A 27,120-nucleotide genomic window follows, 5' to 3' on the forward strand; every position below is an offset into this window, starting at 1 on the left:
TTGTTCCAAAAACTTTTTTTTTTACATATCAACCTTTTATTTTGACATGCGAGGCAAACTATCGTTTACAACTGTGACCAAAAATGTTCCTATTTGGTATGTAGTTGTAAATTGTTTTGGTTTCTTCTTGATTAGTCCAGATTCATAACTCATCCTTATTGTCATCTTTGGATTTAAGGACACTTTTTTTTGCTGCAGAGCACGCTATAAATAGACCTCTGGATCCGCACTTCCAGTACATCTGGGATATTGTGGTTGCTGCTTTCAAGTGTGGAGACATGGAAGGCCACATCTGTGATTTGCAATTTGTTTCAAGAGCCTGTAGTCAGCTTGCATTGCTCTGATATTAGACATGTGGCATGGAACTAATTTGAGCAGTTGGGGGTAGTGAACTTGCAGGTCTGCAGTGAACAGACAGAGGCGCAGGAGTAGCCAAATTGATCCTGCAGCAAGTCCATATTGACATGGACTGAATAGCCTGTCTGTCCTTAATACACTTCTTCATGTGCTAATATTGCCACCACAAACTTGTCTTCACCTGGCAAAGATAGTCCCTCTGGATCAATATGAAACATGATGTAAAAGCTGACTTGACCTGTTAGTAGTATGCACATTTTTTTTCTCTCGTTGTGCAGCTTCTGGAAGTGGAAGTCATGCAGTGGTATGACTAACAGATGGACAGCAAGGGGATTGAAGTAGGTGGTGAGATTAACCATCAGGGACTCTGTCGATTTCAATCTGTGTCAAAGGCCACAGTATTGGAGCCTATTCCAAAGGATATAATAGTAAGCATATAGAAATACAAAATATAACCAAGTCAGCACAGCCTCATGAAGGGGTCATAACGTCTGACAGACTAATTAGATTTCTTTTGAAGATGTGACAAGCAGAGATGAAGAAAAATCTGTAGATGCAATATATTTTGATTTCCAAATTATCTTTAAGATATTGTACATAAGATTATAGGATAAGAGTCAATGATAATGTGGATATATTTTTAGTATGGATTGGATAACTGATGGAAGACATTTTCAGGATATCAACCTGAAATAGTGGAGTGCTGCAGGTCACGATTATTTTCAATATTTTACTAATTTGGATGAAGGAAATGAACATTGACAAGATTGTGGATTATATAGTTGAAAGGCAAGTGGTGTGGATGTCTGTCTGTCTGGGGACATAGACCAGTCAAGTGAGGGCCTCAAAACTTGGTGGACGGCATATTATATGGGGAGTATTGATGTTATGCATTTTGGCAAAAAGAACAGAGGAACTGACTATTTAAATGGAGAAAAACTGCACAATTCTGCAGAGGGGGATGTTTGGGGGGAGGTGGGGGTCTACTTCTGTAAATCACTAAAAGCCAGTATTTGAGTTCAGATGATGAAGGCAAATAGACAGCTGACCTTTCTTTCACAGGTAATGGAGTATAAAATGGGAAAGTCTTGCTGAAGCAATACCAGGTTATGACCTTAGTTGGGGGTTGTGTAGAGCAGAAGTAGGAGTTACCAGGTTTGAATTGGACTGAGGTATTGAGAATGTCACTGTACAGCCATGTGTCCCGATCTAAAAAGCAGGTAATTGGGAAAGTCATCTCCATTCCTAATCCAGATTCAATGTCTCTAATCTGCAACTTGGGTCAAACAGCTATCAAGGACCACTAAGTTATGTTTGTAATAGGAATTTATGCCAAGTATCAAATTGCTTGGTCCTCCATAGCATAAAATCCCAATATTGGTTAACTGTGGGAATTATTACTTTAAAAGAAAGCATTTTAGAATATTTGATAATGCTAGTGCACATACCTGTTATTGCTTAAACCTGCATTGTCAAACTTTAACTTTGTATTGCTATCACTAAAACTAAAAGGATTGCATTTTGCCTGAATATTTTAGATCGTTTGAGCACTGCTATTTTAAAGATCTTGTTTCCTGTTATGCCACCCTTCACCCCATACAATTAATGGAGTGCAAATGTAAATAACGTAAAGTTTTATTTGTATTTTCAAGATCAAATTTCCCTGAAGGTGGCACTAAAGAGTCAACAGTTGCATGCTGAATTTGAGGAAGAGCGATTTCATTACCAAAACCTTGTGAAAGAGTTCTCCCGTCTTGAACAAAGATATGAAAATCTGAAAGATGAACTGAATTTCATGAAGGTAATGTGAGCTTTAATTTATTTCACACATTTACAATATTGACAAAATGAATGTGCCAAAACCTTTTTCAGTTGTGCCACTACTTTGGATATCAACACTGCTCAAGTCTTCGGATGGGATATTGTTAGAGAATATGAATTAACTATAAAAATTATTATGTTGTGTAAATAAATACCTTTTTTGTATACCCATGTGGATGGCTAGTGGGAGAAGGTATTAGAGAAACCCATCCAAAATCCATTTTATTTGTATGCATATTGACAATGTCTTCTATGTTTTCTCAACTCTAGAACTCCATGAACCAAATAAAAATATTTGTCTCTCCTAATGGTTTACTTCTGTGTCACATATCTTGCATTCAGGATGCATTTCATGCTTTCTGAAATGTCTTTATCAGTTTGTAACAATGCAAACAAAACAGCATTGTTTTCTGTTTTGAGACCACCAGGAGGCAGCAGTTTGACCTCCTTCAGCTTTACGCTCCTGTAGGCTTACAGGCTTGTGGGAATCTGCTGGACTGTCTGTTTCTATAATAGTTGCATCGGTTATTTCCTACCAAACTGAAGTTTTCTTCTAATCCTATGGCTTGTTACCAAGAGCAGTTTGATACCTAATGCTAGACCTCACTGGGATGGAAATCCAGCCTGCTATTCTGAGTTATCACTAAAGTTACAAATTACAATTTAAACTGCATAAAATTCCACAATTTACCTAACTCTGACTCTGACAGAAAACACTGATCAGGTTTCTGCACTTTAAGTATTTTACTAGTTATTGCATTTTGACTCCACCTGAAGGTAGTCGAAAAGCACAGCAGGTCAGGCAGCGCTCTAGGTGCAGTAAGCCCTTCATTGGGAACATTTCTGGTTAAGGGCTTATGCCCAAAATGTCGATTCTCCTGCTCCTCTGATGCTTCCTGACCTGCTGTGCTTTTCTAGCACAATGCTTTTTTTGACTGATCTCCCAGCATCTGCAATCCTCACTTTCTCCTCCATCTGTAGGTAAACTATATACTGTCAGTAAGTAAATCTATTTCTGTCACTTGCACTCCCATATATTCACAGGAAAAATTATGGGGATTGCGTGCATAGGGAAAAACTGGGAAAGCAGTTATGTCCCTTAGGGTGTAGGTTTGCTTGCTGAGCTGTAGGTTTGATATCCGGACGTTTCATTACCTGGCTAGGTAACATCAGTGGCGACCTCCAAGTGAAGCGAAGCTGTTGTTTCCTGCTTTCTATTCATATGTTTCCCCTGGATGGGGTTCCTGAGGTTTGTGGTGATGTCATTTCCTGTTTGTTTTCGGAGGAATTGATAGATGGCATCTAGATCTGTTTGTTTATGGCATTGTGGTTGGAGTGCCAGGCCTCTAGGAATTCTCTGGCATGTCTTTGCCTAACCTGTCCCAGGATAGATGTGTTGTCCCAGTCGAAATAATGGTTTCTTTCATCTATGTGTAGGGCTATGAGGGAGAGGGGGTCGTGTCTTTTTGTATCTAGCTGGTGTTCGTGTATGCTGGTGGCTAACTTTCTTCCTGTTTGTCCTACGTAGTGTTTATGGCAGTCCTTGTGTGGAATTTTGTAGATGACATTGGTTTTGTCCATGGTTTGTATTGGGTCGTTGGTTTTTGTTTGAGAGCTCCTAGGATTCCAAGGGGTCTTAGTAGTCTGGCTGTCATTTCTGAGACTACTTTGATGTATGGTAAGGTAGTTTAGGGTTTCTGGCTGTGTTATGTCTGCTTGTCGTGGTTTGTTCCTGAGGAATCTGTGGACTGTATTTTTTGATTATCCGTTCTTCTTGAATACATTGTATAGGTGGTTGTCCTCTGTTTTCCAAAGTTTGTCTGTGCTGCAGTGTGTGGTGGCTCGTTGGAATAGTGTGCTGATACAGCTTTGTTTGTGTGTTGGGATGGTTGCTGGTGTATTTGGTCAGTGTTTCAATTTTCTGTATACACAGGTTTGTAGTTCTCAGTAGTCCTTTCTTTCAACTGTGACATCCAGGAATGCGAGTTTGCTGTCGGTTTCTTTCTCCTTGGTGAACTTTATGCCTGTGAGGGTGGTATTGATGATCAATGTCTCTTCTATCTGGTTTTATTTTGTGATGACAAAGGTCTCATCTACGTAGCGGACCCAGACTTTTGGTTTGATGGTTGGTAGGGCTGTTTGTTCTAGTCTTTGCATTACTGCTTCTGCTATGAATCCTGATAGCGGAGACCCCATGGGTGTGCCGTTCGTTTGTTTGTTTGTAGATTGTTGTTGAAGGTGAAATGAGTGGTGAGGCACAGATCCACTAGCTTCATGATGTTTTCGTTGGTAATATGATTGATGGTTGGTGTGTGTGTGTGTGTAATGGTCTCTTCTAAAAGTGTGGTAAGTGTTTCCTTTGCCATGTTGATGGAGGTGAATAGTGCTGTTACATCGAATGAAATCATTGTTTCGTCTTCCTCTATTTTGATGTTTTTGATTTTTAGGAATTCCTGGGTGGAGTGCTTTGACTCTTCTAGGTATTTCAGTCTTGCGTGTAGTTCTTTGGCCAGTCTGTAAAGTGGGGTTCTGGGTAGTGAGACTATGGGTCTGAGGGGGGCTCCTGGTTTATGGATTTTTGGTAGTCTGTAGAATCATGGGATGTTGGTCCTGTCTGGTTGCATTTTTTTTTTGGAATTCCGTCTTATTTAACTGTCTGGAACTCTGTGTAATTTTCTTAGGTGATATGTAATTTTTCCTAGTTGTGTGGTCAGGTCTAGTGCCACTTGTTGGTAGAGGTTGGTGTCTGCGAGTAGTGCATTGTCTTTCTCTGTAGTCCCTTCTGTTCAGGATGACTGTGAGCCGACCTTTGTCCGCAGGTAATATGATGACGTTTTTGTCTTTTTTGAGGTTTTCTAGGGCTTTCTTGTGTGTTCAGCTTGTTTACTTCCCTCTTTTTAGCTCAGTAGGTGCAACGGTCTGTCTGATCGTTTTGTTGTGTTTCTTCCGTGAGTTTGTTGTCCTTCAATGTGGTTTCTAATGTGGTTCTCCAGGAACCCCAACCAGGACAGACATAAATAGAAAGCAGCTTCGCTTCACTTGGAGGTCGCCACTGATGTTACCTAGTCAGGTAATGAAACATTTGGCAGTCAAACCTACAGCTCAGCGAGCAAACCTACTCCCTAAACCTCAACCTGAGCTACAAACCTTGCAGCTATGTCCCTGTCAACAGGATTTTCTGAGATGTCTCTTGTTTCTTGCTGCTTGATCTTCCTTCCCACATGCTTTTACTTTGTAGGATGCACAGAGTGACTGATTCACAGTTAGGTCTCTGACTTATACCTCAACAATTGTTTTTATAAGTAATCTGGTTTTCTTCAGGCTTCGTTTTTACTGCAGAGAATCAAGACCATTTCTGAGCTTGCGGAGACCTAATGTTGTCTTGTCGTCCTATCTTGTTCAGAGTCCCAAGCTATCTTGGATCCAATCTCATGGTTTGGCAGGCAGAAGGTGTTTGTCATTCGGTAACTAACTAGTCACTCGTCACTCGTCCACAGGCAAACCAGCCATTTGTTGCTGGCTGAATCTTCATTTATGTACACATTTTGTCTCTAAACCACCTCCACTACTGCTCGAAGCAACTGCTGTGTAAACAGTTACAATAAGTGTCAGGTTAGTTGCCTTCTAAGACTGCAGCAATCCTTGATTCTTTTTAAACAGTTATTTTTTTGTCTACAATCACAAATGCAGAATATTTTAAAAATAACATTTGGCCTGCACTGAGTATGGAGTTTTAAGTGTGAGGAACATCCAACCTTCTCATTCCTTTAATATTTCAGTTATTTGACTTTCACTTAGAGACCAAGTGCAAGAATCTAGACCACTTTTTCAAACTCCCTAAGCACAGGGCTAGGTTCCTCTTGTCTTCTACAAAACTTTGGAAAAAACATTATATATCCTGCAGTTTTAGAAATTTTATTTTATCTTAAGTCATGAAGCTAATTCTTTTAATGAAAGACACACCAATGTAACTGCACAGCATTTTTGAATTATGGGAAACTATTTTTAGTATCTGGTTTCTTGCTTTGCAACAATTACTATACTTTAAAACAACTTCACTGCCTGTGATTGCAGACTGCTGTGCAAATACAAGTTTTTTTTTAATGTTGAAAGTGACTTTTTTTTCAAGGCAACTCTGTTTTTTGCATTTACAAAAACTTTCTTAATGTTTGCCAACTACCAGTCTGTCTAACTAGAGCTTCCCAATCTGACCAGTTGCAACTTGTATGTGTGGAGAAGATGACACTGTGCAAGAGATGAACATGAAGAAAATTATTGCTTGCTTTTGTTGTGTGCAAATAAAAAAAAAATTGAAGTCTTTTTAATCTGGTAGGATAGTTGATATCAGGTGGCTGATCTAATTTCCGATCAAATGATTTAAACACTCCTTCCAACTCTATCTGAAGTCCAAAGTCATTTTGCCAAAATGCCACTTCTCAGTCTTCCTAAGTAACCACTTTGGTCACAATTTATGCATAATGTTGACCTGAACTGTGTTTCAGTTCTCACATCCTAACTATTGGTAACTAATTCCACATGCCCTCTCCCTCGTTCTTGTTTTGACAATATCTCCTTTTAACTTGCTGCTGTCTCTCAGCACAGGCACCTGTTCCATTCCATCTTTGGGTGTCTGTTAGTGTGGAGTTTGCACATGCTTTCGTGTCTGTATGGGTTTTCTCCAGATGCTGTGGTGGCCTCCCAATGTCCAAAGGTGTGCAGGTTAGGTGGATTGGCCGTAGGGGAATATGGAGTTACAGGAATAAGTTAGGGAGTGGGTCTTTGGATGTTTGCTGTAGACTCAGTGGGCTGAATGGCCTGCTTCTACACCTAGGGATTCTATGATTCTAACCACCCCTTGCTTTCTTTGGGTCAAAGGTGTGGCCATGCCTTATGTTTTTTCATAGGCCCCATTATGCTTGTCTCTTTGTGGGGTATATGGAACATTCCTTGTTCCAGTCCTCCACTCCCACCCACAACACTCAACTCTTAAGTACACTGCCATTATTGGTGCTGCTTCCCTTTCTCCTCCAAATTGGAAAAAGTTGTCTATTTTCCCTCCATTTTTCACCTCTCTCCTTCACCCAGTTCATCTGACTCCTCTCCTCCCTTGTTCAATATTCCGTTTCCATTTCTGGGAGCAAGCTGTCCACCCGTATCCACTATAAGCCCCGACTCTCAGTTAATCTTGATTACACATCCTCACCCCTGGTTTCCTGTAAAGACTCCATTCAATTTTCATATTCCTCTGTCGCTTCTATCTGATGCCAACTTCGAAAAGGGGTCCTCTGAAATGTCCACGTGCCTCAACAAAGGATTCCCCACCACTGGTTACAGGGTCCTCACCAACCATCCCACCAGCGTCCACATCCAAAGGATCATTCAGCAGCCATTTTCACCACCTCCAGTAGGATGCTACCACTGGACACCTGTTCCCTTCCCTTCTAAAGGGACTGTTCTCTCTGGGACATCTTGGTCCACTCCTTCACTCCCAACATCCCTATGGCACCTTCTGTTGCAATTGCAGAAAGTGTAACATCTGCCCATGTACTTCCTCCTTAGTTTTCAAGGGCCCAGATATCTTCCAGGTGAACCAGCAATTTTACTCGATATTGTCTACTGTATTTGCTGCTCAGTGAGATCTCTTTTGCATTGGGGAGATGAAGCACAGGCAGGATCACTGCTTTACCAAATACCTACATTTTGAACATGGAAATGACCCAGAGCTTGTGGATGCTTGCCACTTTATCTCACACACCGCATCACTGTGTTCCTTGGGTAACATCTCTTGCAGTATTCTGCCATGCTCCAGGGCAGCTCAGTGCAAGAACAACGCCTCTTTCATTTGGCAATCATGAAATCTTCTGGACTCTATTATAGAGATTAACAACTTTTGGGGCTTGAACACCACCTTACCCCTCTTCCCTGATAGACCAGGCTTTGTCATCACATGGGTTGCTACTACACAACTGATTTTGTTAGCCACAACTAATCCCCATTTAACAGCTATTGAAGCTTCCAGGCTGACCTTAACTATTCCTTTGTTGCTTTCTCCTCCTGTCTCGCGTTGGGCTCTCCACCAATATTTATTGGCCAACCTTTCCTCACCCACTCCACCAGCATGTATACCAACCTTTTTCCTAGCTACTATCAGTTCTGAAAAAGGACCTCTGGCCTCCATATTAACTTTTGTTTTTTCTCCAGAGATGCTGTCGGAGCTGAGATTTTCCACCAATTTTTGTTTTTTGATTCCAATTCTTGCCTGCCATTATCTTCACTTATCTGGCTTGAATCATTTTCCAAGTCTTTGTCTTTATCAATAGTTTTGAATCTCTTTTTGAAGACCAGTTTGCAATATTACCAGTTCCAGGAGAAAAGGAACATTTATCGCGATGATTGGTTAGCAAGTGGACTAGGTGAAGGTGGGTACTGCAGATGCTGGAGATTAGAGTCAAGATTAGAATGATGCTGGAAAAGCACAGGGCAGGTGGCAGCCGAGGAGCAGGCAAAAGCCCTACATCAGTCAGCAAGTGGACTCTGCTCACCAATGCCATTTGTCAATATGTTACTCTCGGAAGTAATAGACATTTGCATTACATCACTATCATGATGTTGTAGACCTGTCACTGGGTGAATCTTTATCTGTAGGATTTATGAACTTGTGCAGTTAAGTTCACTTTGAATGGTATCATGTATACCCACATCCAGTGTTGCCATGGGGTCTGTGCTAAATCTAGTTCTCACATATCCTTGTTAGATTCCATCAGAAAATTGTCTTTGAAAAGACTCCTTACAACCTATTTCTTACAAATTTCCAATATGCAGGTGAGATATTTGTTATTAATGAATCCACTGCTGCATGTAAGAATTTTAATGCATGGCTTAATTTGCTTCATTCAGTATTTATATTTACACTGGAATGGAACAGATGGAATGAGCTCCATGTCCTAGTTAATAAATTTGGCCAGGGTTCCCTATTGCATTTAAAGGGGCTGTGAAATAGTTTTAAGGGAAAGATCAGTAGATGTGCTGTGGTAAGCATTTTAATAAGTATTTCATAACGTCATTATTCACATTTAAAAAGTCGCCTGAGATAGATGGTGGTGGTCCAGCACAACATGTAATCAAAAATGATTGTATATAGAGTGGTGCAAACTGGTGGCCGGTCAGAGGATTGGGAATTTTTTGGGAACTGGCAGCAGATAGCTAAAAGAGGGTGAAAATCAATTATGAAACTGAATTGGCAAGAGCTTCTACGGGTATGTAAAAGTAAAAATGCTGCAGTGCTCCCAGAAGATCTTTTTAATCTACGTGCTGCTACTTAGCAGCTTCTAGCAACAGTGTAATCTTCATGCATCGTGAAAATACTCCTCTCTATCTTGCCAGGATCTCACGCAACTTCTCTACTGTCTGAGTTGCTGCATGGATGGATATATTTGTTTCAGTTAAATATTTGGAAGACAAATGCTCTGTTTATTTCTAAACCACTGGCCTGTTTATCTTCCTGGCAAGGCTGTTGCAGATTTGACATCATAATTGATGAGATGAGCTTCTGACCACCTCCGTATCACCTGATTCTGCAACTGTATCACTTCATCTGCTTAAACTCAACTGGCTTTCTAACCTCGCAGAGCATTCCAAAGCAGGTCTTGCCAATCTCCTGCTTTCTAATATTCCCCTATCCCTGCTAAAACAGTCAAAGATATAGGCTTGACAAAGATTTTGAATCATCTGATAACCTGTCTTCTGTGGTTCAGTATTAGGATAAATGGCATATAATAAATATTGCACTTAGAATTTCGATTTTAATACACTTGGTTTTCAATTTGTTCTGTGCAGTTTGAAGTGCCAAAATCCGTTTGGGTTGGTGAGTTCAATGTGCATACCTTCCAAGGAGGTGTGTAACTTCAGTCCATTACCTGGCAGGGTACCTGTGGTGCTAATGAATCGAACATTTTATGCTACTGAAATTATTAATGGGCTCAAGGTCATTTGCTTAGGTTTTGGCTTTAGTTCAGAAGAAAGAACACATTTCTATAAATAAAAACTTGATCTTTTAGTTTAGGGGAAGTAGTGACTTTTAAGTGTCTTGCATTTTTTTCAAGATTCCAAGCCAGGAGAATTTGTGTAGAAGCTTGTGCTGTTTAAAAAGATTAGACCATCCGAACCAAGGCAGGCTCATGTCAGCAGACAGGAATGATGAAAATGTCAATAGCCCAAGGAGAAGAAACTGGGTTGGATGAAAATTAGCATTTGAGATAGCGGTAATATTGGGAATAGGTTGACACTTTTTGCGGTTGTATTTCTAACAGCCTTATTTACAATTTTAAATTAATTTCTTTGTTTAATAAACTTTTCTGTTAAAGAACACCTACAGCCTAATGTGAAAGTATTAATGAATAACTACCATAGTAACCAGCTACAGTAACTAAACATGATCTATCAAGTCAGGTTTCATCCTAGGGATTTGACCTCTCCAGTGTTACCATCAGACAAGATCACAATCAGATTTTGTTTTGTAATGCTGTTGAGGTGCATTGGAGCATTTTATTAATTTAAAGGTACTATGTAATTGTCAATAGAATCCTTGAAATTCTTGCCATAGTTAAGATAGAATTTATTTATAAGGACTGAAAATTCTTGTTGCTCACTGCAAAGTTAACAATGAGTTAATAATATTTCAACCTTTTTATTAGGATCAAGAGCTTGAGCACGAAAACCACAAACTGAAGAATGAACTTGATCAGCTAAGGAAAGACCATGCTGATAACTCTACTGCACATGATTCCAAAAAGCAGAAAGAGGCTGACTCCAGTCTCCTGAACCAACTCAAAACTGCTACTGAAGAAATTGAAATTCTGAAAGAGGAACAGATTTGGCTTAAATCGCAGCTCCTTAGGGCAGAAAAGGAGATTGACACAATGAAAAACCAGGTCAGTGGTATGTTAAAAATACATACTATTATGCAGAATTCCTTTTTGCTGATGATTTATCCATAATTGTTTTGGTTGCATATACAGTAATGGGTGGAGAAGAGGGAAAGGTGGGGAGAAAGGGAAGGTTTTTGCTGCCAAGCTGCTATTTGGTGTCCTTCTATTGAGTTAATGTTTTAAATCTCTGCTGTTTTTTTTCCCCTTTTGGTCACAGTTCCCTCAACCACCCCCTGTGGATAGCTTAACAACTTTTGTAGAGGAAATGCATAGCGTAGAGCTCCAACGCAGTGTAACTTAGGCTGTCAATTCAATGTTTGCCTTGTTCTGATACATATATAGGGTCCCCTTGTGCTGTAACACTAATATTTTGAAGGGCATTGGGGTTTTGCAGCCTGTTAATGCCATAGAGTTTAGAGCAAAGATGTTGATGGGCCAACAGGTTTAGACTTGAACATTGCATGCAGATCTGTTTTGCTAATTTCCCATGTGATTCCAAATCCAACTTAATGAATTTCTCTACAATATATTAATTTTCCTGATTTTTTTTTTGTACATTTGAATCTTCAGCTTTGCTTTTTCTGAGGGAGTGGCTATTGTTTGGCAGCTCCTCATGTTGCAAAGATCTACAAATTCAGGACTGGTGATATGAAACTGATGCATGTTGTCATAACTGTGCCAAGCAACTCCAAAGAATGGTCCATGCGCTGCAAACACATATTGTTCATTTAACGCTGGTTATATTTTTAAATGTTCAAGTTTGAAACTTAGCATGAAAGTTTGATCCTAATCAAAATTTGAAGTTAATTTGTTAGACAGGTATTCTTAAATGTTTTTTGAGTAAAACATAATGGTCATTAGCTAAAGTACAGATACCAAGGTAGAAATGAGAGATCTTTCTAAAGATGAAAGCAAGATAAATCTGTTATTACATGCATATTTCTTGCTCAAATATTCTCTTACCCAGCAAAGTTTGGAATTTTCATGTTTAAACATCTTGTGTATTCTGTCATTCTGTTCACAGGCTACTATGGCAGATGCCTTTGGGTTACCTAAAGATGGACATAAGATGTCTGAGGAAGATCTCCGATGTGCTTATGATGCTGTTCGTGTGGCCAATAGGTGAGTGAATGGAAGCTTGCTTGCAGCAAAAGCAGATTTCCAACTGGAATCAAGAACAAAAATTTGTAATGTCTTTTGCTTACCAATCTCCTTTTGCTTCAAGTAGGAATGAAAATGTTGCTGGAAAAGCGCAGCAGGTCAGGCAGCATCCAAGGATCAGGAGAATCGACGTTTCGGGTATGAGCCCGAAACGTCGATTCTCCTGCTGCTTGGATGCTGCCTGACCTGCACTTTTCCAGCAACACATTTTCAGCTCTGATCTCCAGCGTCTGCAGTCCTCCCTTTCTCCTTCAAGTAGGAATGGCCAAGTTATCTGCCATTTGAAACTAAGGCAATTTAACCTGTCTCTTTATTTATCCCTTTTGTACATTTGTGTATGTCACTGACTTGCCAATGAGTGGCGCCCCATTGCCGTCTTTTTCATCATAGCCTTCCTTGATATGTATACAGTGAATTTTCTCAACTTTTTATAATTGAATCTGCTACCACTGTCATTTACAGCAATGACATAGGAACAAATTACTGCAGATGCTGGGATCTGTACTGACAACGACAAATACTGGAGATCAGTGGATCAGACTGCATCTATGGAAAGAGAGCAAGCTAACATTTTGCATCTAGATGACACTTCAGAACTGTTTTCAGTATTCCAGATCATGTTAGCTGACAAATCTATTAGCGTTCTTATGAGGAGCTAATGAGTAAGTTAGACCAAGGAGAGGCAGTGGACATGGTTGATTTGGATTTCCAGAGTGCCTCTAACAAGGCTACCCTCAGGAGGCTGTTAAAGCTAAGGATCTATGATATTAGGGGCAAGTTAACGGCACAGAATGAGCTAACTTGCAGAGTGGGAGTAAGAAGTTCTTTTTCAGGATGGCAGCTGGTGACTAATGAAATTCTGCAACAGTCGGTGTTGGTACCACAATTATTCACATTACACATTAATGTTCTGGATGAAGGAACGGAGGGCATTGTTGCTAAGTTTGTAGATGCGAAAGATAGTTGGAGGAGGCATATATGTTGAAGAAGCAAGGAGGACATGGACAGGCTGGGAGAGTGGGCAAAGCAGTGACCAAGGGGATAAATGTGGGAAAGTGAGGAAATGCACTTTGGTAGGAACAACAGAGGTGTAGATTTTTCTAAATGGGGAAAGGCTTCCGATATCTGAATTGCAAAGGGATTTGGGAGTCCTAGTTCAGGATTCTTTTAAGGTTAACATACAGGTTCAATTGACAGTTATGAAGGTAAATACAGTGCTCTCTTTCATTTCAAGAGGGCTAGAATACAGGAGCAGGGATATACTGCTGAGGCTGTATAAGTCTTTGGTCAGACCATAGTTGGAGTATTGAGCAGTTTTAGCTCTGTATCTAAGGAAGGATATTTTGGCTGAGGAGGGGGTCCAGGAGAGAGTTGAGAATGATGCCAGGGATGAAGGACTTGTATGAGGAGCGGTTGAGGATTCTTGGCTCAAGGGTAGAGATGGGTGGAAAACTGGAAAGATGTCCATATTGAATGTGAAAACCTTTTCGGTAAAGAAAGTCTTGTACTGAGATTGAAACATTCAGAATATGGAGAGGCCTGGATAGTGTGGATGTGGGGAAGTACTCCTACTAGTAGGAGAGACTAGCACCTGAATGCCCAGTCTCTGAAATGATCATCCTTTAGAACAGAGGTGAGGAGGAATTTCTTCAGGCGGGTGTTGGCTAATCTATACAACTCATTGCAGCAGAAAGCTGTGCAACCCCAATTATTGGGTGTCTTTAAGATATATTGATAGGTTCTTAATAAGGGGATCAAGGGTTATTTGTAGAAGGCAGGAGAATGGAGCTCAAACATACCAGTCATGATTAAATAGTGGAGCTGACTCGAAGGGCCAATTAGCCTAATTCATCTCCTGTATCTCATGATCTTGTTCCAATGCAAGTTGGGAAGAAAGATGTTGTTATCACCACCTTCCCTTTCCTTCAATTCTCTCAAACATGGCCTTTGGTTAGTTGTCTTGCTCCTAGCGGAGAGTAATTATATAAACTATCAGAATCCTTTAAATGCAGTTAAACCTCTGCACTTCCTGCTTCAGGAAAGTCTTGGTAGATCTAAATTATGCAAAAACAGCATCCGTTATCCACAGCAAGAAGGTGTATAATAGGCTGAATGTCTGAAGCTAAAAGAAGAATGGGGAAATGGGAAGATCAGGGTTAGTGAGCAAATAGGGGACAGTATGGCACACATGGAAGATTTGGCATGTGTTGAGTAATCCAGCCAGGTTGGAGGGAGGAAAATTGGCAAAGTGACATATTGGATGTGAAGAACATCAGGCAAAGGAAGCCTTGTATTGATTTTGAATTCAGCAAGACCCCTCGCTGTTGGAACAATCCCAGTTTCCGATAGCTTAAGACAGTGTTCCACAATGGGAATATCTAACTTAGCCACATATGGCTATTGCAGCAATATTAGCTATGTGCTAATTTTAGGCGGATATACTTTGGATGCCCAATCACCTATCTGTCTTCAGTATTGAGGTGTGAGGTGGTATATTTTGGTCCAAAGAATACTAAGGCAAAAAGGAAAGGGTACAATTCCACAGGAGATGAGGGAGCAGAGACACCTAAAGGTGTACATGCATAGAACATTGAAGGTGGCAGGGCAGGTGGAAAGATGCAATAAATAAAGCATAGTGTTCATGACTTTATTATTATGACAGTTTAAGAGCAAGGAGATGATCTTGAATTTGAAACTCTTGCTAGACCTTAGATGGAGTATTGTGTACAGTTGCATGTGCCACATCATAGATAAAAAATCCCACTATGTTGGAGTGAGGGCAGAAGCAGCTTACTGGAATAACCAACTTCAGCTGTGCAGAAATTGAAGAAGCTAGGACTTTTATTTCCCTCTCCCTCTCCCTCGAGAGAAGGTGGTGATCTGACTTGAAATGTTCAAAATTGAATGGGCTGGCTGGTGTAGATAGAAGGAAGCTGTTTCTGCATGTGAAAGAAACCAGAACAGAATACTGTACAGCTTTCGTGATGTGCAAATGAAACAGGAGTGATCTAAGAATCCCCCTCCCCTGGGTGGATCAGCCATTGGAAATGCATGCTCAGTGATAGGGAGAGTCAGTGGGCTGAATGGCCTGCTTCTGCAATGTGGGAATTCAATGAAGTTCGATAATCACTTGGCCTTCTAAACCACTTTTAGATAAACTGGGGAGCTTGTGCATTTGTAGTTGGTTTATTTTAATTCCGTTTTAGTAGTACATTAAAAAGTATAGTCTCTTTTCTTTTAAATTAAATTCAGCAGATATTCTGAAGTAATCTTTCAGACTTGACTATCTTGGCTTTATCATCCCAGTGCAAAACATTTTAAATGCAAATTGTATACACACTGTCGATGAAATCTGCTTTTTGGGTTACCGAGGGAACAATATACTCTAGATTTGTTTTCTTTCTCTCCCTGCTAATTTGCAGCTGCTGGCAGTGGGTGTGAATATATTGCTGAATCACTTTGCCTGGAAAGCAGAGTGCAACGAGCAGCTAACCAAATAGAATCCATCAAATTGAGAAATCAAGTCTCAAGGAATCAATAACTTTTAAAAATAAAACTTTGGGTTCTCGGAAAGGTGTTGAACTTGAGGGTGTGAATCATGTCTATGATGTGAATGCAGGAAATGTGAATTTTATAAAATTAAAGCAAACAATAGTGCAGAAGCACAGTTTGGCTCATTGAAGAGTAAACATGGGTTAACATTTTGTATGTTCGACCCTTTTTAAAGCTGAAAAGGTGAGGGAGCATTTTCTTTTTGCGGGTATGTAAGGAATCCAAGAACAGTCAAAAGTAGAGGGTCAGGAATGTCAGCTTGCCAGAAATTGTGCCCCTGTATCATGCATGCTGCCTTGTTGCATTGGCTAAACTGAGCTATTCCATCAAATTTTATAAGCAAATTATTCCTGTTTGTATTATCAAGTGGTGAAAATGTACAAAGTATTGATTAGTTTGAATGTTTCTCTTTGTCACTTGCAAATTACATCAATATATTAGAATTCCAGTGGTGTTCAAGAATGTTACTGCTGTTGCAATCTTTCATAAGCCACTACTTTTAGGGCTGAGCATTGTGCATTTTTTTGCGTTGAGAGCCCAATGAAAATTGTGCCCAAAGACTCCTTCCCAGTTACTGAGCTACCAGTTTCTAATTGCTGGGATCTCCGTGTAGTCCTGTGTTTGAACTCCTTCAGCTGTGGTTCAGTTGTAGCATTTCTGCTTCTGAATCCGAAATCTATGAATTCATGTTCCACTGGATTTAGAGGGATATGGACCAAATGCAGGCAATTGGAGCTAGCTGAGTGGGCACCTCAGTCAGCATGGGCCAGTTTGGCCCAAAGGGCCTGTTTCCATGCAGTGTCACTGACTCCCAAGGATCTGTGCATATCGAACCTGCCTCTGCAGTGTGGCATTAAGGAATGCTGTTGTGTAATAGGTTTTCAGTTATGTTAAAGTCAAGTGGGCATTAACTAAAGATTCAGTTGCTTCCTTTTATTTAGGTGCCAAATGAAATTGTCCTTGGAGGTGAGTTTATGTAGTGCTTTTCTCTAAAGCTTAATAGTAAATAACTAGACAGCAAATGATAAAGCCAGAGTTAAGTGACTGTTCAACACACTACCCTTTTGAATGAGGCATTTAAACTGAGTCAGACCACTCCCTCAGTTGAATATAAGATTCCATGACACTCTTTGAAGGGGAGAAAAGAATTTTGTATTCTAGCTAGTATTTATCCATTCATCACTTCAAAAACAAATTCAAAACTGATAGAATGCAATAAGGAAACAAATCAATGGGAGCCTGTTATGTGCAAATTGAATGTTACATTGATGTAAATCAAAGACGAGATTTCAAAAATCCTTCACTGGTTGTAAAGGACTGATGTATCATGAAGGGTAGGGTATAAATGCAAGAGCAGCACCAAACATAACTAAGAATAAAGTGTCAATCTGGTGAAGCTAAAGCACTGACTGTCTATCACTTATCTTTTAGCAATGTTAAGCAATTCCTCCATCAATGGATCAGATCTAAGCTTTGCAGTCCTGCTTCATCTACAGTTGTGACTAATTGTGGACAATTGAAAACTGGAGAAGATTCCACAAATATCATCAATGATGGGCTCCACAGCAGGTTAATGCAAAAGGTAGAGCTGAAGTATTAGCAATCATGTTCAGCCAGAAATGTCAAGAGGATGATCCATCTCTGCCTCCTTCAAAGGTCAGCAGCATCATAGATGAGTGTTCAGCCAATTTGGTTTACAGTGATAACCAGAAACAGCTGGAGGCTGTGGGTACTGCAGAGACTATGGATTCTGATGATATTCCTGCAATAGTACTGAGGATTTGTGCTCCAGAGCTAGCTGTGTCCCTAACAAAGCTATTCCATTGGTATCCATCCAATGTAGAGCACTTTTCCAGACACATCCTGCACAAAAAGTCTGACAAATCCAACTGGGCTTAAAACATCAGTAAAATGATGGAAGGTGTCATGAATAGTTCAATTGAGTGTCACTTGTTTAACAATAACCTGCTCACTAATGCTCAATTTGGGATCTGCCAAAGCCACTCAACCCTTCACTTCAGAACTTTGTTTAAAATCTAGTTTAGAAGAGCAGATTTCCAGAGGTGGAAGTGACTGCCTTTGACATTAGGCTGCATTTTGACAGTGTGGCATAGAGGGCACTTTGCAGATTTCAAGTCAATGGGAATTGGTGGGGAGGGTACGGAATGAGAGAGATGTTGGAGGTCTGGTATCACAGCTGTAGTGTGCTGGGCCCAAACATCTTCAGCTGCTTCATCAGAGGTATTCCCTCCAACATAAGATCAGAAGTGGGGGTATTTACTCATGCCCAGTATTCACCACTCACAATGACTCCAAAACTAAAGCAATCCATGTCCAATTGCAGCAAGACCAATATTCTCCTCTTTGAGGATGTGAGGTGACAAGTCAATTAATGTTGAGCAGTGGATGTGGTATATATGGATCTCAGTATGGTATTTGATAAGGTTCCCCATGATAGGCTTATTCAGAAAGTTAGAGGTATGGGATACAGGGAGGTTTTGGCTGTCTGGACACAATTGGCTGGCTGAATGGAAACAGCGAATGGTAGTGGATGGAAAGTATTCTGCCTGGAGGTTAGTGACCAGTGGTGTCCTGCAGGGATCTGTTCTTGGGCCTCTACTCTTTGTAGTTTGTATAATGACGTGGAAGGGTGGGTTAATAGGTTTGCCAATAACACACCGGTCCATTGTGTTGAGGGCTGTTGTGGGCTACAGTAAGACACTGACAGGATGCAGAACTGGGCTGAGAAGTGGCAGATGAAGTTCAACCTGGATGAATGCGAAGTGATTCATTTTTGGTAGGTCAAATTTGAATGCTGAATACAGGGTTAAAGACAGGATTCTTGGCAATGTGGAGGAACAGCAGGATCTTGGGGTCCATGTCCATATTTCCTTCAAAGTTGCCACCCCTAGTTGATGGGGTTGTCAAGGTATATGGTGTTTCAGCTTTCATTAACAAGAGGGTTGAGTTTAAGGGCCATGAGGTTTTGCTGCAGCTCCATAAAACCCTAATTAGACTACACTTGGGCTATTGCGCCCAGTTCTGATCCCTTGTTATAGGAAGAATATAGATGCTTTAGAGAGAGTTCAGAGGAGATTTACCTGGATTCTGCCTGGATTGAAGGGCCCCTTTTATGAGGAGAGGTTGAGTGAGCTCAGGCTTTTCACTCGAGAGAAGGAGGAAGAGTGGTGACTTGTTAGAGGTGGACAAGGCAATGAGAAGCATAGAGTAGATAGCCAGAGACTTTTTTTCCCCCCTGGATAGAAATGGCTGTCATGAGGGGTCATAATTTTAAGGTGATTGGAGGAGGGTATATGGGGAGATGACAGAGGTAAGCCCTTTATTCAGGGAGTGGTGTGTGTATGGAATGCACTGTCGGCGGTGATGGTAGAGTCAGAGACATTAGAGACATTTATGCGACTGCTGGATAAGCACATTGGCAGTAAATTTAAGGGGGGGTGTAGGTTAGGTTGATCTTAGATTTAAGAATTCTTGACACAACATCATGGGCCAAAGGGCCTGTATTGTGCTGAACTATTCTATTTTCTATGAAACACTAACTATAGATTCTCCAAGCCCCTCACTATCCTGACTTGTAAATATCTTTCTGCTCCTTCAGTGTAATTGGGTCAAAACCTGAAAATCCCCCCCCTCAAAAGCATTGTGGGCAGTACCTAAACCAATTGGACTGCTGTGGTTCAAGTTGGCAACTCATCAGAACCTTCTGAATGGGTGGTTAGGAATAGACACTAAATGCTGGCCCAGTAGGAGATACCTCCATCTCCGAATGAACTTGAGGGAATATGAGACTACTCCACATAACCTGTTGTAACTTATCTGTATGATTCTAGTGCCTCTGCAATGCCTTCAGGAAAATATCCTTCATAAAATATGTGCCTAGAACTGAATACAATAACCTTTTTTATTTTAACATTCCAAAGAAAATCTTCAGTCTCTGTAGATGATCAAGACATGCTGTTTTTTTAAAAAATATTTTCTGCTTTAACCAAGTGTTATGTCCAATGGGAGGGGCTGGGATTGACTCTCTATCCCCCTTTTGGCTAGTTACAGTAAATATTATCTTTTATAACACACAGCTATCACACTTCAATTAGGATGAATTTTACCAGATTACAATGAAAGAGCCCAATGATGAGGTTTACTTGGATGAAAGGGAGAGGAATTTTATTCTGTACTGTGCCTAGAAATACGACATCATCCATAAACTCAAATAATAAAATTAGAGTACCTAATACTTAGAAATTTCTCTAATGATCATTCTAATTTAAACTTCTTGGAACCTTTGTGAAATGACCTGAACTCCATCTGTTGAATACTCATTATTTCTTCAGAAGTGATAAGCTTTGCAGACAACTGAGTTCCCACTGGTTGTTCTTCAAGTTGCTAATGCATTGGACTCTGATTCCTGAAATTAAGCTAAGTGGAAAGGTGGGTGCATTGTCGCTATGATATTTTTACTCCAAGCAGCTGCTGTTGTATGTCCATTTATGAATTCCCAAGTCTGCTCCACTGTCTGTCCAAATTGACAGTTGTAGGTAGCTCTTTGATGTCTGTTAGTAACTCATCATTATGAATCAAACAGAAGGTGTGAATCCAGTATCCAGTCACCATGTCACCCTTTATTTACACATGCATAGTACATGACATTGACAGAAATACCACAGAGCCAGCTCTCTGAACAGAATCTTTGCCACTTCTTATTCTGAGATCCACCTAGCTGACCTCATCCTAGTCATGACTTTTCTTTTGCTGATTTCAATTGGCTGCTTTCAGTCTTTAGCTAACATGGAAATCTCAGTGCCAACAGGTTTAATTTATTCCAAATAGGTCCCTTGGACTTGCTGCAATCTGGTCAGGTGGTTACAGTGACCACTTTAAGCCAGTGTTGTCCTTTTTTTTAGAAAGGTCCAGGAAGGCCTTTAGTAATTAAGTGGTAGAAATTGAAACAATAGTCAATGTTCACCATTATCTTAAGATTTGTTTCATTCTTTGAATAATATTCACCTTTTGTGGTCTGTCTTCTACCACCAAAAGACTAAGGAAGTTAGGGGTGTTGATAAGCAAGTGGATTTAGATTAGTGTCAACATGTCTAACCTTGCAGATCTCTGACTAAGAAGTTGTGTGCGATATATTTCTGAAGATTGCAGCCTTAAAATCTAGGGGTGTACGAAAGCAAGTGTTGGATGCTAGGAATCTTTTAAATAGGGAGTGTTTTACAGGGTATGAAAGAAAAGTGTTACAAGGTGGGTAATTCTCCTAAACTGAGACTGAATTTCATGAGGGATTGACATTCTTTTAGCAGAGACCACAAGTAATTTGAATTTAGGCTCTTGGTCTCTTCTCCTCCCCCTTCCCCTCACCCAAAATCCAGTGATGATCATCAATGTGTCCCTATATTTGTGAGATTTATAATTTTTTCTTGTCTGAACAGATGCACTAATTATTTCAAAAATACAAGTTGCTTTGGATGAGTTTGGCATCTGAGTGCAGCAAATGCCACGAGCAGTTTAATTAAACTTACAAATATGCAGTAACATCGTAGTCACCGTATGTTATAAGTAATATTTTGCATTTCTGGTGTGATTTGTGAGCTGATTTCCATATTTAACTGCTGTGTTTGCAGTTTGGTAATCTGCTGGAGTGCCGTTTCCATTACCATGTGTCTTGTTGATGTTTGGTGTAAGATTCACTACTGCCAGCACCATCTGCTCTGAATACCATAAATCTGTTTTGTTCCTCTCAGTAGAGGTCTTGTCCCCATTGTGATTTAACAATCCCATTTGTTTCTCAGAAGAACTCCACAGTTTTACTTTCAGGAATTATATTTATTTTTTAGCACTCTTTTAACCAGACCTTTGTTCTTGCTTACCAGTTATTTTCTCCAGCCATTGATGTTGCTTTGTATGGCTCATTCACCTCTCCTCCTATCAAATGGATTACAATGCTTCCAAGTAAAGTTACTTTTTTTTTAAACACTCTCTTTGGTAGAGAACAGAGAGGAATGGAGACATCACTATAAAGCAGATTCCATCCATTCATTGGTATATCTCCACCACGCAAAGCAGAGGCCTTGAATGTCCTTTTCTTAAAAAATTTGGAACTTTGGGTTTCAGTTTAACTCTAACTCTAAATTGAGGGATGAAGGTTCCTTTTCCCTTTTGATTTTATTTAGCATTGTCACGTGTACTGGTATACAGTAAAAAGTGTTGTTTTGCATACTGTATGGGTAGACTGTATTCTGTACTTTGTTCTATTATCTGATGCACTTTGTATCATACAATGATACTGCTGCAGAGAAGGTGCAGAGTTATTGAAGGGGATCAAAATCTAAAACAATTTTCATTCCTAACCAGTGTTACTTGTCATTTTGAGTGGAACTGGCTACCGTTCCCCACATACTGTAGAATTCACTGTCTTGCTTGCATTATAAAAGATGGCTAAATGGGGGAAATAAAGCAAAACTTGTATTTTGAATCATCTTTAAGGTTAAGCTCTGTTTTCACATGTACCGAAGTCTTCTGGTAAAATTTTGCAATAGAATATCAGGAACTCTCATGTAAACTTTGTGATGTTTTTAAAGAGTTAGAATGATTAACTCCTTACCTGGAAAGCATCACTTTACAATATTTCCAGCCTTTAGCATCAGACAAACCTAAGCTGAATTCTAAAATGACAACCTCTAAATGGTTATGTCAGAACAGCTGGTTTATAATACTAACCTGACTTCTAGCCTTTTCATCATCGTTTTATGCAATTGAGTGAGCAAGTGCTCCCTATAAATAGAGTTTTCTCATTTCAACTTGCTATAACCAGAATGGGATAGATGAACATGTCTAAAATGTGTGGGTTGCTCAGCGATATGCTTAGCACAAATCAACATAATTAGCAGTTAAATACTGCAGGATTTAGAAACTTGCAGGTAAATGTAGAGTTTAATGTCAGTTTGAATAGAATAAAGATCCTTTATATTCTATTTTAGTCAAATTGACCTGAATAGTATTGATTTTTGTGCTTCTATCAAATTGTTAGTTTTTGAACATTTTTTTTTAAGTTGACACAAGTTATCATGATTGCATTATGTCCTTAATGTCTATTGGGAAGTGTATGTTTACTTTTCAGAGCACTGTAGGATATTGACTCTGTACCTTCATACAATGGACTCAAGTCAGATGACTTGTTTTGTGGTTTCTGCATAGACTAAGACTGACATGGCAACATATCTCTGGGAACTCATTTAAACGGCAAACAGACTTCCCAGGTGCCCATTGACTATCCTTATTTTTCTTCGGTGGAAAAGATTTATGATTCTGGATGCTAAACGTGCCAGCTTTGTAAAGAGAAGATTTTAATTAAAACCAAGCTGAAGAAGCGAATAGCTGGAATATCAAACGTTTTCCCCATGGTGTGCCAATGATTGACTTCAACCTCATTATGTTAACATGGACCACATTAAAATAGACATCATATGAGACAAACTGGCATGAGGGAGAAGTGCACAAGGACAAGCAGCCTGGGACCAGTACCTCCAGTGAGAGATTTCAATCACCAAAAGGGAAAACGCTCTGCCTTGCAAAGAGTATCATCTCAGATGTTGAAGAGGAGCAATTAATTTTACTTGCAAGATTATATTTCTTCATTACTGACATTCAACAACCAATTTGAAAGAAAAGCCAGAAACATCCATTTGCCTTCAGTAAACCAGGAGCGATTCCTTCAAGGGCAAATTACTACAGACGCTAGAAACTGTACTGAAAACAAAAAGTGCTGGAGATCCCAGTGGGTCAGGCAGCATTCATGGAGAGAGAGCAAATTAATGTTTAGAGTTGAGATGACTCTTCAGAGCTGACATTGTCAGTAGAGAGTCCTTTCGACTTGCAACATTTTTAATCCTTTCAGTGACCTGTGTAAGTGATCTGTCTTAGTTTTACTTCTCCAAGTGCATGTTATCTCTTCAAAAAGTCTCATTTGGAATGGGTGTTTCTTTCCCATTTTTGGAAATTGTTGGAAATACATTGTGAAAATAAATACTTTTTGATTCAAACTTGTCCATGTTCTAAGAGTAACAGAACTCCAAAAAGGTTGAACCCTGCTTCTGGAAAGAAATCTGGTTGAGGTCAGCTGAGCAATGAGAAAAGAAGTGGTTAGGGAGATGGGAGAGGACTTAGTCCACATTTTCTCCTCATCTATAACCGTCTCTGTGCTTTGTGACTGAACACAATGATTTGCTAGTTTCAAATGTACACAAACACTTCAACCAGCAAATGTTGTTCGATGGACTTTTTTCATTAATCTACAAGGAGGATCAGTTTGAAAACCGTAAGTTCAGTTTTGAAGACGACTGGTTGGTATAGTAGCTGAGCCACAATTGACCTGGAGTGGAGGTAATCTGGATTTGCCCATGCACTGGTGCCAAGTCATGGCCAGTTTTGGGAGCAGCAAATATTTGGGAGAGGAACTGAAACCTTGAAGGACAACAGGTCCTTTAGAAATAAGCAGTCCTTCAGGAACCAGGTTTGTCTTATCCTAAGTATGCATGAGGGAGGCACAGTGTACACTTCCTTAGCTATACTGCTTATTGAAAATGGGAGGCTCTTGTAAACATCTGCCAAGGAAAACATTTCCATGAGGCTTAGGTATTCCTGCAAGTGCTGTCCTTGGGCTAATCACCACTGTTGCCTATTATCCTGCATTTAACTCCTGATCTAGAAATTTAAACCCGAGAGTCTCTTTGCAAAGGTGCTGTTTATCATGCATTTGAGGCCAGACCAGGCAACATGGACATTGTGGTTCCTGTATTGTCCTTGTGTCCATCGCTGTTGAACTTTGTGATAGTACTTGTGTTAATACTGTTGTTTGGGGCCAGGCTGATGGAGATAATGGTCCACGGTGTTCTGCCTGAAGCTTTCACAACTTTGATTCCAATATCTAGGTTTTAATAAAATGACCTTTAATTTATGGAGTTATTACACGTTCAAGCAATGATATCCTGTTTTGAATTTCAGTAGTTTTGAAGTTCTGTTTTGTCTCAGACATTGGTATATATGCTGTAAGAAGTTTTAAGGAACTGTTGATTTAGACTGGAAAGTAATTAAGCTAAACTCTTTTGAGACTTGAATTTTCTCCTTGATTTGGGAGTTTTTTTTTCTCCTTGTTATACTATTGTCATCCAGCATTTCTCTCTACTGAGAGAAAAACAATGTGCTCAATAAACTCTCTAGGTCAGACAGCATCTGTTGAGGGAGAACCAGTTAATGTTTCAAATCTGATTCTGGATTAGTGGTCCTGGAAGAGCACAGCAGTTCAGGCAGCATCCGAGGAGCAGTAAAATTGATGTTTCTGGCAAAAGCCCTTCGTCAGGAATACAGGCAGAGAGCCTGAAGGGTGGAGAGATAACTGAGAGCAGGGTGGGGCTGGGGAGAAAGTAGCATAGAGTACAATAGGTGAGTGGGGAGGGGATGAGGGGTTGTGAGGGGGTGGAGTGGATAGGTGGAAAAGAAGATTAGGCAGGTAGGACAAGTCATGGGGACAGTGCTGAGCTGGAAATTTGGCATTAGGGTGAGGTGGGGGAAGGGGAAATGGGGAAGATGGTGCAAATCTGATATAACTCTTTAAACCCTTTTATGGAGTCCTGGTTTATGAATTACGGATTGCTTTGTTTTCTATTTACTCCTGTCACCCTCTCCTCTCGCCCTGAAAATGAACGTTGATTCGACCATTTTTGCTCTACAATTTTTTTAATAACCAACTTTTCTCTCCCACTACAGGCTTCTCATGGACCAGTTGGATGAGCAGCAGGCACGTCATTTGAAAGAAATAACGACTTTTCAAGATGAAGTGAGAGACCTTCAAGAGAAGTTGAATGAACAGCAGCGATACTTTGCTCAGGCTCTACAGCTGCCACCACAGGAGCAAATGGAAGTTTGTTTGCAGCAAGAAATTGCAAGGCTTAAAAATGAAAACCTGGTAATGTACAGTGAAAGGATTTCTGTTGTTAACAATATCAAAGTTTAGGGTTTTGTGTTTTCTCTTCATACATCCCAAAACCAAAGAGAAGTCAACACTACTGCTTAGGATTTTTCTGTAGCTAAGCTGCAAGTGTAAAGAGACTTAATTTTTTGATTTTTCTAGTGCCCTAACTCATCTAAAACTAACATTTGCTATCTCTTTGAGAAGATGGTCACATGAGCTATCACCTGGACCTGTTTGTATAGTTATCCAGCCTAGATGCTGTTACAGAGGATTTTGATTGTGGCAGTGAGTGGCTGGTGATATGGGTTCAAGTCAGGACGGTGTGTGGTTTTGAAGGGGAATGTTGCAGTTGGTGGTGTTCCCTGGTTGCCCTTTTCCTCCAATTTAATGTTGAAGTAGTTTTTGGCAAGTTGCAACACATAATGTAGATGGTCATGCCAATGTGATGTGTGGTAAAGGGATCAATGTTAAAGGTGACAGCTGTGAGACTGATCTAGTGGACAACTTTGTCCTGGATGGTGTTCAGTTACTTGAATGTTATTGGAGCTACACTCATTCAAGCAAGGGGAGGACTTTCCACTATACTCTTGAATATGTATTGTTGGTTGGTTGGTGGATTGGCTTTGGGGAGTTGAGCTAAGTTACTTATCTCCTAAAGTATAGTAGCTCCAAGAGCTGGGTATTCTGTGGTCAGTTTAGTTAAGGTATTGTTCAATGGTAACTGCTTTTCCCCCACAGACATATTCCACTACTTCCAACCCAATGCAGAATTTCTGGGATTTAACAACAATAGTGCTATTGAGTGTTGAAGGAAGATGGTTTCCTCCTTTATTTGGAAATGAGGTTGCCTGCATTTTTGGGGTATAATTGGTACTTGCCATTTACTGGTATAAACGTAAATGTCCTAGCCTTGCTACATGTAGGTAACAACTGTCATTAACTGAGGAGTTGTTATTGATGCTGAACACTGCAATCACCTTTTAATACCACTTTTTTGTCTGAGCATCTCGTCCGAAGTTCCCTTAAATAGCCAGAAATTATTGGACCTAGGGCCCTTTTTTTTTCTCCTGAAGTATATCCACACTGAAGTCCTGACCCAGAAAGGAAACTTAAGCAAAACATTTTTAAAACACCTTAAGCACTTGGAACACCAATTACAGCCAAATAAGACTAACACAGATTAGTTACTGGAGGGACACCTTTTTTTAATCAGTTTGGTTTTGGCTTGGTCAGTAAAATGCAGCTATTGAGTTTGCAATGGATACAAGGCAATTAGCATACCTGAGTTCTTAAACATTAATGCTCTCTTGA

The 27,120-nt window shown here is 40.0% G+C and overlaps 1 protein-coding gene across 1 annotated transcript in view; it reads left to right on the forward strand.

The window, feature by feature from the left end:
* LOC132829215 (unconventional myosin-Va-like) overlaps positions 1-27,120 on the forward strand; it is a 175,290-nt gene that overhangs the window by 112,774 nt on the left and 35,396 nt on the right. The window contains exons 24-27 of the mRNA XM_060846582.1: positions 2,010-2,158; positions 10,872-11,108; positions 12,130-12,227; positions 25,605-25,803. Coding sequence (XP_060702565.1) covers positions 2,010-2,158; positions 10,872-11,108; positions 12,130-12,227; positions 25,605-25,803 — 683 coding nt within the window. The remainder of the gene's footprint in view (positions 1-2,009; positions 2,159-10,871; positions 11,109-12,129; positions 12,228-25,604; positions 25,804-27,120) is intronic.

The sequence above is a fragment of the Hemiscyllium ocellatum genome, chromosome 28 (assembly GCF_020745735.1).
Source record: "Hemiscyllium ocellatum isolate sHemOce1 chromosome 28, sHemOce1.pat.X.cur, whole genome shotgun sequence".
Classification (NCBI taxonomy): domain Eukaryota; kingdom Metazoa; phylum Chordata; class Chondrichthyes; order Orectolobiformes; family Hemiscylliidae; genus Hemiscyllium; species Hemiscyllium ocellatum.